General features: G+C 45.1%; 1 protein-coding gene across 5 annotated transcripts in view; it reads left to right on the forward strand.

The window, feature by feature from the left end:
• The window catches only part of SLTM (SAFB like transcription modulator), a 230789-nt gene that overhangs the window by 54527 nt on the left and 154369 nt on the right, over nt 1–21893 (forward strand). For all 5 annotated transcript variants that reach the window (XM_030188772.1, XM_030188798.1, XM_030188779.1 and 2 more), the window contains one exon: nt 133–179. In XM_030188772.1, the coding sequence (XP_030044632.1) occupies nt 133–179 (47 nt within the window). The remainder of the gene's footprint in view (nt 1–132; nt 180–21893) is intronic.

The raw sequence follows: 21893 nt of genomic DNA on the forward strand, positions 1-21893 counted from the left end.
GAATAATTTGTTCATGTAATCCAGCCCTCTGAAGTTTTAACTTTGTCTGCTAGTAGTAGTATTTAAATCGTTGTGACTTATCTTAAAGACTTTGTGTTTATTTTGTTGTTTTCTAATAACTTACTTTTATAGCTCCACTAAAGACTCTAAAGAAGGAAAGACTTCAAAAGATGATAAAGGTAAGCTTACACATTTTCTATGTTTGCTATTCTGTGAGCAGCTTTTTTTTCCCTGAAGATAAGCTTAGTTGTGGAGTGAATAGAGTTCTAATGAATATGCATAGTTTAGAAAGCTTTCAGCAGTATGCAAGTTAAGTTAAAGAATTTGCCTAATGTCTGCGTAATAAAAAAAAAAGACATTTTCTGGTAACTGCTGCTCTGGATTCCAATACCCTTCAATTATTTTATTCCATGGAATGAAGGTCCAATTTCCTGTGCGTTATTTTGGAAGTTATGTCTCCCTTCAGGATTTCGGTTCCTAAAGCAAGCACTTGATAAGCTTTTTTTTTTTTTTTTTTTTTTTTTTTTTAAACTTCTGTTTTGGTCTTTCTATCTTACATAAGGGGAAATGTTTGCATATGTTCAGCCTTTCTTACCTTAAACTCATTCCTAACTTTTGTCAAAAGCATGGAGTGTCCCAACACGTCTGACATTTCACTTCAATTGGAAAAGCCATAAACCTAGAATTATTTCCTTGAGCATAGATATCTGTGTAACATCATGCTACCTTTGTTTAAAAAGTTAGGATTAGCAGAGTACCTATAAATTTATTTTTATTACAACTTTATAACATTGTAGAACAAAACCAAGACCAGCAGCATTGCAATTGCTTTCCAAACATAAATTCCTTAGCGTCCCTCCGGACCAGCCCAGAATGTGACTGATGGGCTGTGCACGCCTTCTAGCAGGTGGAGACTGAGAACTGTGACTCTTCGTGAGAGCGAATAAGAGCCCTGGTAAGTTGGTGAGATACAGTATTCTCAGTCTCCAGCAGGTGGAAGGTGGTGAGCCCTTCAGTCTCTCTCATTTCTCCCTTTTTTAATAAAAAAAAAATTCTTGTATGCATATCTCAAAGAAATAAGTGTCTAAGGGATAGGTTCACCTCTTTAGAGGCATCATAATGTGAAAGCATATAGAAAAGTACTTAATTTGTAGTGATTTACCAAGCTAATATGTATTGGGAAATTGTTTGCAAACATATGCTCCAGTGTTTCTCTTCAAGTTGAAGGCTGAGGCCCTTTGGGGTTTCAGTAAGCCTCGGGGGTGTTAAACTCTGGGTGGCCGAGCCCCTCTCCCCCCCCCCCCCCCCAAAAAGAAAAAAAAAATCCTCCCAAATGTTTTAGTGCTTCTAGCTTTGATTGACTGAAGTTTTGGATTTGCACTGCCTCAGCCCCTTCACGGGAAGGGTGTCCTGAGAGCCGGGAGAGACAGCCACACTGATTCTGCCTTTAAAAAAAAAACAGCAAAGCGGCCCTATTTTAGACTTTCTCCAGCAGCCATGCCTTTGTCTTGGACTCGTTGCTAGTTGGCTGTGTTTCCTTGCTGGGACAGTTTGTGTCTATTTAAAAAAAAAAAAGAGAGAGAAAACCTTGAGTTCGCTGGTTCCTGCAATGACAGATAAACTGAGGCGCGTCAGGGTCCCTTTAAAAATTCATTTCGACAGCTGCTGTTTTGTACGTTTCAAAGGTTTCTTGCTCTGCCGATTTGGTGGTTCCTTTTGTAATGCTGTGGTTTTCTCCTCTTATTGCTGAGTGAGCTCGGTCAACGTCGTTTTCAGTTTAGGCGGGAAATGCAGCTATTGTAGAAACAGAACTGCCGAGGTAGAGAGGCCATTTTTCTTCCAAGGTGTTGTGGTTAGGAGTTTGCTTCTCAGCTTTTCTCTTGGGATCTGGTTAAGTATTCTTTTGAAGAAATGAAAATAAAAACCTTATTTCTATAGGCAACACATTTTAATACATAGCATATCTCAAAGAAATAAGTGTCTAAGGGATAGGTTCACCTCTTTAGAGGCATCATAATGTGAAAGCATATAGAAAAGTACTTAATTTGTAGTGATTTACCAAGCTAATATGTATTGGGAAATTCAGTTTGCAAACATATTCTTCAGTGTCCTCTTGCCTTGTCCAGAAAGGAATAATTCTGTATCTTCAGGGGAGCAAAACAGATTCTTCTCTTGCTAAAGATACAGCACCCTGCCTTTCTATCGCTGATCTGACTTGATGGGCTTAAAGGGAGCCAAAGTGGCACTGGAACAGTGTAAACATCTGTCTTGTACTCCAGCCTGACGAATCATGTCAAGAGTTACCTTCAACAGATCAGCATTTGAATGTGGATGTTTGTGGCATCCGAGGTGCTTGCCATGTAGTACTTTGCTTGGACACTATGGTGGTAGTTCTATAAATTGGCTCTAAGATTTAACCTCCAGAGGGATGAATTAATTCTGAATTGGTTTGGCTGCTATACTACCTTTTTTTTTTTCTTAATCCTGCTCCCTCTTCTCTATTTTCTTCTACTGCTGAGTTGTTTTTTTTTTTTTGTTTTTTTTTTGTTTCTCCATGCTAGTAGTATCTGCTTCTCTCGGGTTTGATGGTATTATAGCTCTCCCTTGTCTAGATGCTTGGTTGTTCTACACAAAGTTTCTCCAGAACAGGCTGAAAAGTATGTCTCCAGTACTCCAGCTTCTTCCTTCCTCAGTTAGGTAGTAAACCCTGTTGTGAGTCGTTTTGGAGCCGTTTTCTTCCCTTCTCATCTCTGAATCTCCTTCGTTTCTCTTCAGGGCTGGGGGCGTCTCTTCTATAGGACAGGATTGTCTTCTTCAGGGCTACATTTGTTCTGTCTTTCGCAGGCCATTATCTTGGGCAATTGAATTATCTTTGGATCGCTTGGTTCCAAAACAGCTACGATGAAGGTAGCACCTTGGGCCTGAGCGTTCAGGAGGACCTATACAGATGTCCCACTGGTCTCCACATACGGATCTGTGGACTGTCTTACTGCCTCTCAGATTTTTCGAAAGAGAGTCTCCGTCGATGCCTTCGGACCCTGTTTGATTGGGGTGTTCTTTTGCATCTGCCCCAGTAGTTAAAGATAACCCCAAGGCCAGTCTTGGGGGTTCGCTGCACAGCTCTCTGTATGGGGCATTTTCCTCAGGGTCAGTGGTTCCCCACGGAAGTCCGCTCTTTGATCATTCTGTTGGAATCACGGGCAATTCGTTCTGTTTTTATAGTCTTTCCAACGTTTAATGGATTCCTATTCTGTGTGAGTTCTACCGGACTACACGACGACAGTGGCTTATGCCTATCATTTCATAGGACTGGTCGTCCTTTCCAATAGGAGGCAGTTCTTTTAATGACTTGGGCACAACAGTATCTTTCGAAACTCAGTGTCATCAAAAGTTATTGCAGATTTCTCACTCGTCACAGTCTAGATCCAGGAGGAGAGTGGTTTCTCGGAGCACGTTGGGGCATTCCCCCCGCCCCCTCCGGCTTGGCTCTCATGGCACTACATCTGAGTTGCAAGGTTCTATATTTCTTCAGTCGCAAGGCGGTTCACAAAGTGGGGGGGCATGTATGCTTCTCTTCTAAGTTCATTTCCTTGGTGCCTTTTCTAGGTAGATTCATTCAACTGAGGTCCACAATGGTCTTCTACTCTTTGATAGCACCGGTTTGGCCTTGCAGGACTTAGTATGCTGCTTTTGTGTGCCTTCTAATGGTCTCTCTGTTGAAGCTTCTGGATTCTTCTGGCTTTCTTCTTCAGGAATCTCTGGTTCTTCCAGTTCGGGCTTGAATTTGTCTTATGGTTTGGTGCTTGGAAGGGCACGCTTGTTTGAGGGGTTATTCTTGTAAAGTATTATTCACAAGGCTATATTCAGACTTTGTGCATTTTTTTCTAGTCTAGGTTTGCTGAAGATCAGTTCTCTCCTTTGCATGCTTCTGTAGGACAGTGGTTTGTTTTTCTTACAGGGTGGCTTTCATACAAGGCTTACTGCTTGCTTATTGAGAGGTACTTCTTTCTGTGCTCATTTCAAGGGAAGGAATTTCGCTAGCCGTCCAGATGGGAATGTTTTCTTCTGGGTGTGAATTTATTGCATTGTCTTAGGTCGTTGAGATCTAAACTTTTGGTTTTCTCAGTCCTCGTTAAGCTATCCTCTAGGCCTGGGTAGGCCTGCTCTCTGAAGGATTTGCCTCTCAAGTTGATATCCTTCAGGCCATTGACTCTACTTTGTGTCTTCAGTGTGGCACTCTATGCTTCTGGAATTAGCCGGGTTTCATTTCCAACGTACAGTAGTTTTGCTAGTCTGGGGTTTTTCCTTGGAATTGCAAGTCCAGCGCCATCTACGTATGCTCTTTCAAGTCAGTCCTGAACCACTTTTTGCAATCCATTGAGGAGGTTCAACGATCGGATCGTATTTCTTCTGATTTGGGCAGTTCGGCTCAGGAATTGCAGATCTAAACCCTCCACAACTAAGTAGTAGTAAATTTAAAACAATCTGAGAAAAGTTTGTAATGTGTAATTAAACTCTGGAATTCGTTGCCAGAGAATGTGGTAAAAACAGCTTAGCTGGGTTTAATAAAGGTTTGGATAGCTTCCTAAAAATCCATAAGCCATTATTAAGATGGACTTGGGGAAAGTCTACTGCTTATTTCTAGGATAAGCAGCATAAAATGTAGTGTACTGTTTTGGGATTTTGTAAGGTACTTGTAACCTGGATTGGCCACTGTTGGAAACAGGATGCTGGACTCGACGGACCTTCGGTCTGTCCCATTATGGCATCTACCAAGTGCATCCCTAGGGCCTCCCACTTCATTGAGTGTCTCAGTTTGGGGCCAGGCAGTGGTTATGTAAAGGAGAAAATTGAGATCCATTTATGCTCCTACTAGATATCATACCCAGTCCTTAAATGCTTAGTGTGACTAATAAAAGGGCAAGGACCTCCTCACATTATTTCTCCATAATAATGTAGATATTTTTCCCCAGATGTAGTCCGTTATGTGGATGCATGCTTTCCGTCCTGAAACCTGACTGCTCAACACTGGCCAGAGCTGAGCTGCTGGGTAGCTTCATGATGTCTGAGACTCCCAAACCCCCCAGTGTTTTACATTTCATGAGAACCTTCCTCTGTGGTACTGTGGGTGGCCTTTTCCATATACAGAAAAAAGTGATACTAAAAGTTTTTAGAACAGCTATTGGAAGAGTTTGGGTTAAGTAAAGGAGCATGGATAAAATTATCAGTTGGTCACTATATGTCCAAGCCTTGTGTGGTTTAATCTAGCCCACCTATCCAGGTAATTACCACCTCCTTCACTAAAATGGAATAATTTAATCTAAGCAGGCTTTGATAATTGGAGACTTTATTGAAATAAGCGCAATGTCCTCCGAAATAGACTGACATTCCTGAATGAGTGAGGCCAGAGTTTCCACTGTGAGGCCAAATAATGTAGACAGACACCCTGCCTCATGCCACTTATAATTTCTTTGAGTAGCCTCTATTTATCCTTACTCTAGCAGCAGTTGTTGAATAAAGAGTAGATATCTATTTAAGAATTTGGATCAAACCCCATTAGTTGTAAAACCATTAATATAAATTTGCACTCAACACATTCAAATGCATTTTCAGCATCTATTCACAGTAAAACCATGGGAACTTTATTAAATTTGTCAAGCCATGGAAGGTGGTCATGGGTTGTCTTTCCCTGGGCTAAGGTGAAATCTTACCTGCTAATTTTTTTTCCTCTAGACCCTCCAGACCGGTCTAGACACGTGGGTTATGTCCTCCTACCAGCAGAGGGAGACTGAGAAACACTGAGCTTTTGAATACTGTATATATAACCTGTGCAGTACATCCACTAGCCAGTATAACCCTAATAAAGTAGAGAAACAGTAACACTAACTATAACGAACAACCCTGTACATGGTCACTGCCAACTGGTCACTTTCTTCATTTCTCTCACTGTGTCCCTTTATCGTGTATGCTTCCACAGGTGGACTATCAAACACGATCACACCTGCCCAGACTCATACCAACAAAACTGGTAAAAAACAGAGTCTGAAACCATAGACACCACAATCAACAGCTGCCAAGAGATAACAGCCAAAGCATACCTCCTGGCCTAAAATACAGACAGGGCGGGCCTTGACTGGTCTGGAGGGTCTAGAGGAAAGAAAATTAGCAGGTAAGATCTAATTTCACCTTCCTCCACGACCCTCCAGACCGGTCAAGACGCATGGGACGTACCAAAGCAGTAAAGACCCCTAAGGGCGGGATCCACGAAGGCCAGAGGTCAACACTGCAGCCCCAAAGCCTGCCTCTTCCTGGGCATGCACATCAATCCTATAATGCTTAACAAAGGAATGCAATGACGACCAAACCGCCGCTCGACAAGTATCTAACGGAGGAATCATACTACTCTCCGCCCAAGAGGCCGCCATTCCCCTGGTAGAATGAGCCGAAAACTGCTTAGGAACCACGCGACCCTTCAGCAAATAAGCAGAAGCAATCGACTCCTTCAACCATCTTGCTATCGTTGCTTTGGAAGCTGCTGCGCCCTTTCTTGCACCACCATGAAGAACGAACAAACGATCAGAAAGTCTATACTCCCGAGTTCTGGAAATATAACAGCACAAGACTCTTCACACGTCTAACTTTGCCAGCCAACGCTGCTCCGCATCCCCCGCCGAGTCACCCAAAACTGGCAAGGAAATGACTTGATTCACATGAAACTCCAAAACCACCTTGGGCAAAAAAGACGGCACCGGGCACAATGAAACCTTTTCCTTGGAAAAAGACAAAAAGGGTTCTCTACAAGACAAAGCCTGAAGCTCCGACACCCTCCGAACTGAAGTAATAGCCACCAAGAAAACCGTCTTTAGGGAAAGATCCTTATCCGAAACAGAAACCAAGGGCTCAAACGGCGGCCTCACCAAAGCATCCAGAAAGATTCAAATCCCACGGAGGCACCATCTGCCGCCGGGGCGGTCGCAGCAACTTACACCCTTCAAAAAAACGAACATCAGGAGTAGACGCTAACGACTTCCCCTGAACCTTCCCACGAAAACACGACAAAGCCGCCACCTGTACTTTCAAGGAGGACAAGGCCAGACCCCTGTCCATACCATCCTGCAAAAACTCCAATACATCCGTCACCGATGCGCGAAAAGGAAGAACCTGTCTACCTGCACAGCAATGCTAAAAGACTCTCCAGTCCCGGACATACTACTGCTACTACTACTTAACATTTCTAGAGCGCTACTAGGGTTACGCAGTGCATACGCCAACGAAGTGGACTGCCTACACGAGCTCACCTTCATTGTGAATTACGCCCTGAAACCTGTCCTCCCGCGGAAAAGTCACGCCCTCCGCGACGATTCCCACGACAGGACTGAGTGCGCTGGAAGAACCGCCCTCTATAAGACCCACTAGTCCTCCTGGGCCTATACCGTTGTGCCTCCTTAAACCGACCTCGGGAGGAAGTACCCCTGGTAGCCGCCTTGGGACGAAAATCCGGAAGACGAGGGGCCTTGGCATCGCTGAGACCGTGCACCAACTTATCCAAATCTTCACCAAAAAGCATGGATTCCTTAAAGGGAAGCGAACACAGCTTAGCTTTAGAGGCTGCGTTCGCGACCCAACCTCGCAACCAAAGGGCCCTCCGTGCCCCCACCAGCATAGCCATATTTTGGCCGAGGCACGGAGCAAATCATAAAGCGCATCAGACAAAAAGGACGATCCCATCTCCAATTTGGCTAACTCCTGAACCCCCGAGGTCCCAACCTCCACCGAATCCTCAAGAAGCTTCTCGGCCCAACGAAAACGTGCCCGAGAAACCAGCCCCCCACAAGCCGAGGCCTGCAGAGTGAGGGCCGACAAATTGAAACTCCGCTTGAGAGAGGATTCAAGCCTCCTATCCTGGGGATCACGGAGAGCGGTCCCACCATCTACCGAAATGGCTGTGGCTTTTGTAACTGCTGTCACCACAGCATCTACTGTGGGTGCCTTAAAGGAATCTCTATCTTCCTGTGGAAGCGGATAAAGTCTCGCCATCGCTTTAGAAACTTTACAGGGAGAGTCCGGCGAATTCCACTCTTGAAACACCATATCCTGGAGATCCTTATTCATGGGGAAGGACCTTGCTTGCCGCTGAATACCCTTAACCAAGATCCACCTGTCTAGCCTCCCCCAAAGCTGCCTCTGGTTGTTCAAACTTAAGGGTGGACGTGACCTGCTCAATGAGCTCCGTAAGTTCCTCCCTATGAAAAATCCTCACTACGGAAGGATCCTCTCCAGGAACCACAAAATCCGGATCCTGAGAGCCTTCAAACCCCTCAGGATCCCCTATTTCACTAAGAGCACCTTCGGACCCTACAGGAGAGAATCTTTCCCCGTCGTCTGACCACTCAAACCGAAGCCTCTTAGCCAGTGCTGAACTATCCCCTCCCCTAAATGCGGGGGTCCCGACTTCCAGGCTTGGTAGAGGGTCCAAACAAACTCCGGAGGAAAACCAACGCCTTCTGGACCCTCAGGCACAACTTTTGGAGCCGACACAGGGGCAGTAGGCCCAAAAACAGCAGATTCAGCGGGACGTGCGGAGTCCAAAATGGCGGACGTTCCCACCAAAACTAAACTCGCCGACGCCGTCCCTGACGGAGTTCCCACTGCCCCAGACACCCCCGAATTTGTTGGACCCTCCGCAGTTAAAACAGGGGGAGCCGACATCGACGAGGCCTGCTTCGGTTCGCCACACATCCGACACTGTCCTCCCGGCGTTTCTACACCGCGGCGCAAACACACGTGACACCGGAGGAGTTTGCCTGCTATAACTCTGAAGGTAACAACACGCTGTGCGAAGCGGCGCCAAAAATCTCACACCGCTCTCTCACACAACTCACTCGCACTGCTCTCTCGTTATAAACAGGAACTGAACCTGCCGTCCGTTCCTAGTCAGATAAAGACCCAGATAGCTCTTAAAGAGATATCAGCACACATTGGCAGCTGAGAAGTGGAAGGCACTCAAGGCTACAATATAATAAAAGCAGCCGAGGCACAAAGCTGCCAGAAATCTCAATAGAGAGCAGCACAGGGGGAGGGACCCGAAACAGGTGTGACACCCCAGGGGGAAAAACTGGGCCCCACCGGACCCAGGGCCCCGAAGCACTTTTTTTTTTTTCTTTTTTAGACAACACACGTACAGGGTATATTCAAAAACCAATAAATTGGCAAGAAGAGTAAAATCCCCTTAACCGAATAGCAAAACTACCTCACCAGACTATTGAAGTCTGCACAGGCTGTCCTTCTACCTCTGCTGAGACTCAGAAAATACTGACTAGTGGATGTACTGCACAGGTTATATATACAGTATTTAAAAGCTCAGTGTTTCTCAGTCTCCCTCTGCTGGTAGGAGGACATAATCCACTAGTCTTGACCGGTCTGGAGGGTCGTGGAGGAAACCCTGATTTCTCCTGCCCTATAAGTTTTGCTATAGCTGAATTCAGTGTGTTGTGTTAAAACTTTTGCCAGAAGCTTTATATCTAGATTTAAGAGAGAGAGGTCTGTAGGATCGTCAATGAGTTGGATCCTTCCTGGGTTTAGCAATCTTCTAGTATCGAGGGTGGTAGCTCTCCTCTTCACAGAATTGCTTTATTTCTCTGTTAGCGTAGGTGCCATTTAACAAATTTTTATATAGAACTTAGACGGGGAGGAAGTGACCTCATCGGCCAAACGGCAGTGTAAGCCTATGACTCCTCACCTGATCTGGGAAATCTAAATCCATTGTTTCTCTCCATAGTATTTTTATGCCCGAAAAGGAGTGAACTATTGATTTGGGCATTACTTTGCAATACTTGTTGGATTCTACAAAGAAATTGGCATAACTTCAGGTGTTTGCCTACCAAGTTGGATCTTGTCTGTGCAAAGAGCTGGAAAGCATACTATTGGTACCACAGAGAATGTTGCTAAATCAGCTGAGAAACCAGGCCACTGAAGGAGCAGAATTTACTAATTCTGAACTTGTGGAGCTGGTTTTAAGAACTTAATGCAGAAATGTCTGCTACCAGAACAGATCTTACTACACTGGGCTCTGAATTGCAGGCTGACATGGATAAACATAGGCAAGAACTTCTAGGAGACAGTGGTGCAGCTTGATGATCATGCTTTGCAAACGATAGAACTGCAGACCTAGTAAATAACAGCAAGAGCTCTCTGATAGGTTGAAGACATTGAAAACAGAAATAGGAGGAATAATATCTATATTTGGGGTCTCCCTGTAACTCCACAGTTTGTGGATTGCTTAGCAGTTGCTCAAAAGCTGTCAGTAGCACTCTTGGGAAAAAGCAGGAATAACGCTTTAACCCACAGATATCAAGAGAGTGCACAGAGCACTTCGGCCTGCAGTATGCCAGTAGCTCTAGGGATATTCTGGTGTGCTATCATTACTGTATACCTGGAAAAGAAAAGGTCCTTCAGATGCCCTGAAAACAAGTGAATTTCATTTGGGATACTTATCCAATTGATATTTTTCCAGATTTGTCACCACTGACACTTAAACGCAGAAGCTCAAAAGATGTGAGATTAAAATATTGCTGGACCTTTCCCTTTGGAGTAGTTAAACTTTACTCCTTGTTCACCCATGTTAATTTATTTTTGCTTTTTGTGAGGTAACAGATAGTTTGTTTCTCCATCATTTACAATTAATCTCGGAGTAGTGAGGTTCTTCCTCTCACCCTTACCTGTTTTTGTGGGGTATGGCCTATTTTGATAATGGGGGAGAGGGTTTGTCTGGGTGGGGAAATTGGGGGTAGGGTTAAGGAAAGGGGGTGGAGTAGGAAAGAAAGGGTGGGTTGCTTTAATCAAAGTGGAACACCATATCAAAACACACACTACAGTCACATAAAATCATAAATCTTAACTGCCATGGACAAACTAGGGAGAACTGCCAAAGAAAGACCTAACTTTATCAGTAAATGCTTTTACAAAATAAGTTTGTTCCTTAAATTGTTGACATTCGATGCAAAAATCAAACAGATAAATGGCAAGTGACCGACTCACCTGCAAATGCGCAGTAGAGACTTCCCTCTCTGTCCCGCCCTTGCGACAAGACGTGATGACATCAGAGGGCTGAACAGAGAGGAAAACGGAGTCGGACTGTCGGACGCTGCCGCCTGGAAACGAATATCGCGCGCACCAACCTCCACCCCCCCATCCCCGCCGCCGCTCCCGCCCCCCTCTGTATCGGGCCCCCTGCACTGACCTGACAGCGCCTCTCACCTCCGTGTGGAAGCGCTGCAGGCAGCAGCAGAGCGATCTGCTGCTACCTGCAGCGCTTTCACACGGAGGTGAGAGGCGCTTTCAGGTCAGTGCAGGGGACCCGGCACGGAGGGGGGAGGGAGCGGCGACGAGGAGGGCTTAACGGCTAGTATACTAGAAAAAAAAGCTGCCTTTCTCCTCTGCATTTTTCATATAAAAGCCTTCTTTCATGGTCTAATATGAGATTTTTTTTTTCTTACCTCTCGTTTAATAAATTATGGAAGCATACTAAAATTAGATACAAAAAGGAGATACATTACCCCAGTCACATCCATCACCTTAATGGCAGCGAGCTGTCCTGTTTTAACATGGCGACCCTGAAAAAGAAAGAGAGAGAGAACATCTTTAGTTTGTGCCTTTCAAAAATGTAATTCCACAGTGACATAAAGAGTGCTTTCGGAACAACCAAACTAGAACTCGAGGAAAGAGTAATCTATCACAATACTACAGAGTTCTAGGAAGGGCAAGGGGATGGGCTTGTTATATTGCTTGTCAAACATATAAACGGCGAGTGACCGTACTCACTCGCAAATGCGCAGTAGAGACCTTCTCTGCCCCGCCCCCACGTCAATACGTGATGACGGGGGGGGGGGGGGGGCGGAACACAGAGGGTCTGTACTGCGCATTGCTGAGGGAGGGACACCGCCGTCTAACGCTCCCCCCACCCGAGTCGCCGCCGCCACCCACCTTCTACCCGGTCGGGCCCTCGCTCCACTATTGAAACAGCGAGGGTCCGGGAACGCAGCACTGAGCTCTGCTGAGCTGCCGACATCGCCCTTCCTTCTTCTTCTCTGCCTCTGTCCCGCCCTCGACGACGTTACGTCACACGAGGGCGGGACAGGCAGAGAAGAAGAACGAAGGCCGACGTCGGCAGCTCAGCAGAGCTCAGTGCTGCGTTCCCGGACCCTCGCTGTTTCAATAGCGGAGCGAGGGCCCGGCCGGGTGGAAGGTGGGTGGTGACGGCTCGGTGGGGGGGCGCGAACTCGGAGGGGGAGGGGCAGCGGCGAACTCGGCGGTGGGGGCGGGCCTTTCAACCCCCCCTTCCTATAATAGCCCGTTTTTACGGGCTCAAAGTCTAGTCTTAAATAACCTGGAAGAAGGTTCCACAAATTCCCCCTTGCAATTGAAAAAGTACAATTCCTCATTTTGAAATGACAAATATGCACAGATAGCTGCTTTGACCTGGAATGAAGATCTCGTGGTCCTATGATCAGTGTCCATAAAATATTGCAGAGTTGCTTGATATATATGTTGTTGATTCATAGAAAATATTTTATACTGTACACAAAATTTTACTGGCAACCAAAGTAGGCGAAATATGCTCAAATCTTGGTTCCCACAAGCAAACAAGCTGCCGCATTCTGAGCAAGGGTTTTCTAACTGCAGTAATACCAGGCTCTGCAGAACTGCACAAAAATTGCTAGCTGATATCTTTCCCTTTAATTTACTCAGCACATGTAACTGAAAGAAAGCAGTAGAAATCACATCATTGTGTTTTGCATACTTAAATCATGTTCTAACATCACACCCAAATTCTGAATAATAGATTTCATATATGTCCACACCCTGATATTTCAAAGCTGTAGGCAATGAAGAATCTAAACTTTTTTTCCGACATACATGAGTTCAGTTTACAAAATTAACAAATTATGGTATTGCATCCAATCTCAAATAACATCCAGATAAGTGCCTATTATTCCTGTTAACTTATCAGGAGCTTCAGTGATAGGGAAGAAAAAACCCTGAATATCAGCAGGGTACATACAGAAGGAGACTAACAGTTGGAAGACCTCATTCAGATGCATTGTACACATTAAGGCACACCATAATTTATCCTATTACAATACGACATTTCCTCATGTACTTTATTGCTGAAAAAGTTGTATTACAACGGTTTCACTCCTATTTGCAAAATAGATCATTTCTGGTTAAAGTACATGAGTATGATTAACCATGTTGAAGGCTGATGTAATATCCAAAGTTACTAAACAAAAACCAATTTTCTGATCCAGTCCAAGTCTCGGTTCATTAATCAAGATATTAGTAAGAGTTCAACACTACGATTTTCTCTAAAACCATATTGAAAATCATTCAGTACTCAACACAAATTCAATTCCTGAAGCTATTTAAAAAAACTTTTTCTATGTCTCGCTTAAAATGGTAATACAGAAATTGGTCTGTAGCATTTTGGATTGTTTAAATCTCCTTCACTCTTTTTCAGCAATGGTATTATTGTTGCTAACTTCAAATTATCTGGTGTTTCTCCCTCACCTCACTGAGTGACTCGTTCGGTTTTGGATAAAGACGGAACTATCCACTCCAACATAGAACAAAATAATATTGTGGAGTAAGGATCAGAAACTGAGCAAATGAGTGCAAGACCACTCACAAATTTTTTTATTTCAGAATTATTTACTACAATAAATTCACTCCAAAAACACCTAGATATTTGAGAATCAAAATGATCCCTTACTGAAAGTTGTAATATTTCGTCGTCATATAGCTTTTTATACAGCCAATCACCATAATCCTGAGAAGTTAAATTCTCCTAATTAACCCTCCCTCCATTTAACCGTTCACTAAAAAATGTACTATTTGGAATAACTCTTTTGCATGACTTAAGTCTGCCTTAATCAAATTTTGATGATACATATTTTCTCCGAGGACAAGCAGGCTGCTTGTTCTCACTGATGGGTGACGTCCACGGCAGCCCCCTCCAATCGGAACACTTTCTAGCAAAGTCCTTTGCTAGTCCTCGCGCGCCGAACCGGCTCGTGTTCGTCAGTCTTCTTTTGTCCGCGCTCGGTACGGTCGTGTTACGCCGTTCGCGCCCCTTAAGTCGACCTCGAGCGTCTTTTTGGCTTTTCGCTTTAAAAAAAAAAAAGGGAAAGGATTTCGGAAGAAGGCCTTTCCGGTCTTTTTCCCCCTCCGGTATTTCCAGTTTTTGCCCCGTTAAGTTTCTTTTCGTTTTCGGGGTAGGCCCTTTTGAGGCCTCGGGTCGAATTTTTTTCTTCCCCTCTTTTTTGGTGCCTTACCGCAATTACGAGTTTTGATTTCGCCGGCGTGATTTTTCCGCCCATGTCATCGAAGTCTCCCAGCGGCTTCAAGAAGTGCACCCAGTGCGCCCGGGTAATCTCGCTCACTGACAGGCATGCGTCGTGTCTTCAGTGTCTGGGGGCTGGGCACCGCCCGCAGGCCTGTAGTCTTTGCGCCCTTTTACAGAAAAGGACTCAGGTAGCGAAATTGGCCCAGTGGAATGTTTTGTTCTCGGGCTCTTCATCGGCATCGGCACCGGGAGTATCGAGTGCATCGATGTCGGCGGCGTCAAGACCTCCGTCCTCGGCCGCGACTGCATCGAGGCATCGACCCTCTGCATCGGGGCCGAGACATCGGAAGGCTGCGTCGGTGGTACCGGGACCTCCACTTCTGCTGATGTCGTCGGACGGTGGTGCTTCGACTGGAGTGCAGGTGAGGGCTATCCATTCCCCTGCTGGTGGCGGTGAGCCTTCGGGTGGGTCTCCCCCCACCCTGAGGGCTCCTGCGGTACAGCCCCCCTGAGACCGACCTTCGGCCTCGAGGAAGCGATGGCTGGATTCTACGTCCTCCTCGTCGGTGCTGGGAAGCTCCGGTGACATGCTTCGTTTGAAAAAGTCAAAGAAGCATCGACACCGGTCCCCTTCCCGCGTCGGTACCGAGAGCTCTGGGTCGCCGAGAGAGTCGGCACCCAGTTGGCATCGGCACCGAGCGGACCGCTCACCCTCTGTTCAGGAGGTGTCGATGTGCTCCACTTTGGACAGCCCGGAACAGCCTCCACGCCCGGAACAGACTCTGACATCGACACCTGCATCGGCGTCCATGTCTTTCCCTACAGCCGCTCTGCACGAGAGTCTCCGGGCCGTTCTCCCAGAGATCCTGGGAGAGCTGTTGCGCCCTTCCCCTCCGGTACCGGGGGTGCTTGCGCCGCTGGTACCGTCGAGTGAGGCGCCGGCTGGCCCCTTGCCCGGGGTGAGGCTCCGACATCGGTGCCGCTTGCGGTTTCCGACTGCAGTCGCCTCCCAGGAAGGCTCCCCGGCGAGGGAGTCTACCTCTCGACGCTCACACCGTGGTTCCACGGAGTCGAGCCGGGCACGGCTTCAGACACAGGTCCGTGAACTTGTGTCTGATACCGATGGTGAGGCCTCGTGGGAGGAGGGAGGAGGACATCAGATATTTCTCTGACGAGGAGTCTGATGGCCTTCCTTCGGATCTCCTTTTGAGCCACTGAATTCCTGACATCTGAAGTACTTGACCTGGAAGGTCATTTTCTTGGTGGCAGTTACTTCAGCTCGTAGAGTCAGTGAGCTTCAGGCCCTGGTAGCCCAGGCCCCTTACACCAAATTTCATCATAACAGAGTAGTCCTCCGCACTCACCCTAAGTTCTTGCCAAAGGTCGTGTCGGAGTTCCATCTGAACCAGTCAATTGTCTTGCCAACATTCTTTCCCCGTCCTCATTCCTGCCCTGCTGAACGTCAGCTGCACACATTGGACTGCAAGAGAGCATTGGCCTTCTATCTGGAGCGGACACAGCCCAACAGACAGTCCGCCCAATTGTTTTTCTTTTGATCCCAACAGGAGGGGAGTGGCTGTAGGGAAACGCACCATATCCAATTGGCTAGCAGATTGCATTTCCTTCACTTACGCCCAGGCTGGGCTGGCTCTTGAGGGTCATGTCACGGCTCATAATGTTAGAGCCATGGCAGCGTCGGTAGCCCACTTGAAGTCAGCCACTATTGAAGAGATTTGCAAAGCTGCGACGTGGTCATCTGTCCACACATTCACATCTCATTACTGCCTGCAGCAGGATACCCGACGCGACAGTCGGTTCGGGCAGTCAGTGCTTCAGAATCTGTTCGGGGTCTAGAATCCAACTCCACCCCCCTAGGCTCATGTTTTATTCTATTCCAGGCTGCACTCTCAGTTAGTTGGATAAATTGTTAGGTCAATCTCAGTTATGTCCTCGCCGTTGCGAGGCCCAATTGACCATGGTTGTTGTTTTGAGTGAGCCTGGGGGCTAGGGATACCCCATCAGTGAGAACAAGCAGCCTGCTTGTCCTCGGAGAAAGCGAATGCTACATACCTGTAGAATGTATTTTCTGAGGACAGCAGGCTGATTGTTCTCACAAACCCGCCCGCCTTCCCTTTGGAGTTGTGTCTTCCCTTGTATTTGTCTTGCTACATATGGGACTGACGAACACGAGCCGGTTCGGGCGGGAAGACGGCTGCGCATGCACGCGCGAGGACTAGCAAAGGACTTTGTTAGAAAGTGTTCCGATTGGAGGGGGCTGCCGTGGACGTCACCATCAGTGAGAACAATCAGCCTGTTGTCCTCGGAGAATACATTCTACAGGTATGTAGCATTCGCTTCCAGTTTGTTCACACATGGCATTATACTCCATCACTTTCAACATCTAAGCATTGTAATAAACGTCCTTTGATGACCCCCCCCCCCCCACACACATACAGTCAACTTATCTGATACCACTTTGCACTCCTTTCAGTGCATACATTCCCTTTTTTAATACTACACACATCTCAGGTGCAATAATATCCAAAGATGTTAACAATGAAGTATTCCAATTCTCGTCTCAATCTGTAATAGATAATCTTTACTTTCATTCCTTTCTCAAAGTGCACAGATGAAACTGAGGCCTTATACTCAATTTTTTCTTTCCTGTGATCATAGTATCTAAATTGAAGATTGAAAGTTGTTAAACATCAGTCCAACCAACTTCTCTAATTTCTCCTGTAGCTACTAAAAGTCCATACAGTTCTTGAGATAAAAGTATTAAATCTGTCCTGCTTGATGTCACCCCATCCACTACTTGTTTAAACAATCATTTAAAATTCTCAACCAAATTGGTTTGGGTTGCTATCTACAATAAAAGTATCCTCAAACAAAACATTAAAATCCCCAAGAATGCATGAAGAATCTGTGTCTAAAACAGATAAAAATTCTGTAAATGGGGAACAGTCATAACTTTCCTGGTGGGCAGTACACAAGACAAATCGCACAAAATTTATTTTTTAGCCACTAAGAAATCTGCAAAATCACTGCTAATTTAAAACCCAAAGATTTTTTTTCTTTGTAAAAATCTCTACACCTCCCTCTCTTATAACCTCTACAAGACCATTTCTATATAAAACCTTTCAGACAACATTGTCTTAAAACAGCCAAATCTGATTTCAAAAACAGTCAAGTTTCTCTCACTTAGAATGCATCATAGTTTCCTTCAATAATCAGGGCATTTATGTCATTTTGTTTTTAACAGAGCATGCATTCAGCAGACCAACTCTTTTAACTTTATTTGTGCCAGGATGCACCCTTACCATAACTATCTTTAAGGTGACCATTATTCCCGATCTCTGTTTTTGTAGCAGTGAGAGGACTGTGACCCAACACTACTATCAATGCAAATATACATATCCTATCCAACTTAAAATAAAAAAATAAAAAAAACTTAACCACAATAAAAAGAGAAAAAAAAAGCTTATCTAAAGCAGTACTCCCCGGAGTCTCTTCAAAAGGGGTAGAGCATGCCCCTTGACGTGGCGCCTTGAGACTCAGCATAACAATGAACAGCTATAATAATCCTCCTTCCCATCACCACCCCATCAATAGGTGATTTCTACTACACCAAGGAATCCTAATTCACACTGTTAAAGTCCAGGGGTATAAAATACAACCCGTTCTATATGCCCTAGAGGGGAAATATGCCCTTTAAAGCATTGTTTTTTTAATCTGTGGATAAATAAGAAATCATCAATAATCACAGGATTCAATCTAGCTCTCCTGTCTTCCGCAGTCCTTCTTGGAATAGAAGTTGTTTTCTTAGAAGATGTGCTGGTAGCAGGATGTACAGGATCTCCCATGCAAATTTTGCTAGTTGTGGCCAGTGTATTTGCTTGTTTTTCCAAAAAATCAAAATATCTTTGTAGGCATCACTTAAACATAAATAACAGTACAGTTCATTAACAGGTTTCAAAATAGAAAATGACACGGGGACAAAGTTTGTCCCTTGTCCCCGTCCTCGCGGGATCTGTCCCCATCCCTTTGATTACTGTGGTTCCCCGTCCCCGTGACATTCTCTAGTTTGGAGCTCTGCAGGCAAATGGCAGCCCCCTGCCCTGCCCAGTGCATCCTGGAATGCATTAGGTGGGGCTTAACCTTATATATATGGTAGTTAAGCACCTTAGTGCATACCAGGATGCACTAGATAGGGCGCCACCATTTTGAGGCGTACTCGCAGGAGGAGGGAGGGAATGCTAGACCATCAGGGCTAGCTTTTGGGGGTAGGGCAGATGGGAACTGGCAAGGGTCTCACTGGACCACCAGGGTTTTATGTATTTTTTTTCGTTTGGGGGGGGGGGGGGGGGGATTGTGTTTTTGGTGCGGGTTAGGGGGTTTGGGTATCCAGTGGACCTCCATGCCTTTGTGCTTGTTGGGGGGTTTGAGGGTTCACCGGATCTCCAGGTCTTTGTGCTAGTGGGGTGAGGGGGTTCTAGGGGTTCCCCGGACCTCCAGGCCCTTGCATATTTGGGAGGGGTGGGGGCCTGAGGTTCCTCAGAGCCTTAGTAGGTTTGACAGGTCTGGACTTTTCTTCTGCGGGATGGTTAAGAACATAAGTGTTGTCATACCGGGACAGACCAAAGGTCCATCAAGCCCAGCATACTGTTTCCAACAGTGGCCAATCTAGGTTATAAGTACCTGGCAAGATCCCAAAATAGTACAGTACATACAGTACATTTTATGCTGCTTATCCTAGAAATAAGTAGTGGATTCTCCCCAAGTCTATCTTATTGGCTTCTGGACACTTATTTTTAAGGAAGCTATCCAAACCTTTTTATTAAACCCCTCTAACCAACGGATTCCAAAGTTTAATTACACATTGAGTGAAGAAATGTTTTCTCAGATTTAGTTTTAAACTTACTATTTTGTAGCTTCATTAAGTGCCCCCTAGTCCTAGTATTTTTGGAAACAGTAAACAAGTGATTCACGTCTTCCCGATCCACTAAACTTATTATTTTATAGACCTCTGTTATATCTCCCCTCAGCCGTGTTTTCTTCAAGCTGAAGATCTCTAGCAGCTTCAGCTTTTCCTCACAGGGAAGTCGTCTCATCCCCCTTTTCGTTTTCACCCCCCTTCTCTGTACCTTTTCTAATTCCACTGTATCTTTTTTGGGATGCAGTGACCAGAATTGCATATGGTATTAGAGGTGTGGTCGCAGTATGGAGCGATACAAAGGCATTATAATGTCCATTTTTGTTTTCTATTCCTTTCGTAATACCTAACATTCTATTTGCTTTCTTAGCCGCTGCTGCACACTGAACAGAGGGTTTCAATGTATCATCAATGATAAATCGCTTTCCTGGTCAGTGACTTCTAATGTGGAATCTTGCATCACGTAACTATAGTTCGGGTTCCTCTTTCTCACATGCATTACTTTGCACTCTCACATTAAACGTCATCTGCTATTTGGATGCCCAGTCTCATGGGTATCTTTTCACAATCCTTTTGCGATTTAGCAGCTTTGAATAACTTTGTATGTCAGTACAAGTTACTCCCATCTCTAGATCGTTTATAAATGTTTAAAAAACATCGCTCCCAGCACAGACCCCTGGGTAACTCCCACTACCTACCCTTCTCCATTGAGAATATTGACCATTTAACTGTACTCTGTTTTATATCTTTTTAACTAGTTTTTAATCCACAATTGAACACTACCACCTCCTATCCCTTGACACTCCAATTTCCTCTGTCGTCTTTCATGAGATTCTTGGTCAGATGCCTTTTGAAAATCCAGATACACAATATGAACCGGCTTATGTTTATCGATATGATTGTGCCTGGGCTGTTAAGCACATGTCCCAGGCACAGTTCTCCTGCAGAATTGGAAACAGCTGCTTAATGCTCAGCGTTGAGATGGCATTTAATTTGCATGTCATTAGAACTGAACATCAGGGAGCTGTGCTGATCTGGCAGTATTTCTCCAGTGCTGTTCCGAACAGTGCCAAATTTTTGATTATCTGCCTTTGAGAGCATTCTTGATTTGGGGGGGGGGGGGGTTTATGTGGGATTTATACAAATTAATTCCCGAGTATTTTGACCCAAATACCCTTACTTTCCATTAGACACTCTGTGGGTGTTGGCTTTAGGGCCTTTTTCAGGGTCCATCTTACCAAGTGGTCCAGCAGATTGAGAACATAGAGGGTATTACAGGAAGTGCAACTATGTCAGGAGATGCAGGCCTCTGAAAACCAGCTATTTAAAAATTCAACTCCTTGGGTTTTCACACACCTGAATACCTTGAGAGACACTTTAAAAAATGGGCTGGGAAAGTAGATTAGGAATTACAATTAGTAAAGCAGAGATTTTTGAGTTAGGTAAGACCAGCAAATTAGCCCGTCAGCTGAAAGCTATTCGATTGCAGTCCAAGACTGTATCTGTAAAAGACAAAGGAGGGAACTTGATGATGAAACCAGCTGAAGTGAGAAATTACTTTGTGCACTTTTATCATAAACTGTATACAGACTATTACTACTATTTATCATGTCTATAGTGTTACTAGATGTACACAGTACTAAACGTGTAAGAGACAGTCCCTGCTTGACAGAGCTTACAATCTCATCAGAGGTTACTGCTATCCTGAGTGAGGTAGATGAGTATTTACATAAGTACATAAGTACATAAGTAGTGCCATACTGGGAAAGACCAAAGGTCCATCTAGCCCAGCATCCTGTCACCGACAGTGGCCAATCCAGGTCAAGGGCACCTGGCACGCTCCCCAAACGTAAAAACATTCCAGACAAGTTATACCTAAAAATGAGGAATTTTTCCAGTCCATTTAATAGCGGTCTATGGACTTGTCCTTTAGGAATCTATCTAACCCCTTTTTAAACTCCGTCAAGCTAACCGCCCGTACCACGTTCTCCGGCAATGAATTCCAGAGTCTAATTACACGTTGGGTGAAGAAAAATTTTCTCCGATTCGTTTTAAATTTACCACACTGTAGCTTCAACTCATGCCCTCTAGTCCTAGTATTTTTGGATAGCGTGAACAGTCGCTTCACATCCACCCGATCCATTCCACTCATTATTTTATACACTTCTATCATATCTCCCCTCAGCCGTCTCTTCTCCAAGCTGAAAAGCCCTAGCCTTCTCAGCCTCTCTTCATAGGAAAGTCGTCCCATCCCCACTATCATTTTCGTCGCCCTTCGCTGTACCTTTTCCAATTCTACTATATCTTTTTTGAGATACGGAGACCAGTACTGAACACAATACTCCAGGTGTATCTCTCTAACCTTGGGGAGTAAGCTTCTGTAGCTCTACATAGGGAAATTGAGCTAGATGAGGTTAGAACTATTATGTCATTTAAAATGGGTAAATCTCTGGAGCAGGATGGTTTACTTACAGGTTCTACAAAAAATTTAGTGGCCACTTGGCTCTAATACATAGGTGATTAACTTGGGTTTTAAGGGGTGGATCCTTTCTCCCCACAATGTTAGAGGCAGGGGTGGTGGTACTTTCGTAACAAGGCAAAGATCCCAATGATTGTGGC

Source organism: Microcaecilia unicolor, chromosome 1 (genome assembly GCF_901765095.1).
Source record: "Microcaecilia unicolor chromosome 1, aMicUni1.1, whole genome shotgun sequence".
NCBI classification, from domain to species: domain Eukaryota; kingdom Metazoa; phylum Chordata; class Amphibia; order Gymnophiona; family Siphonopidae; genus Microcaecilia; species Microcaecilia unicolor.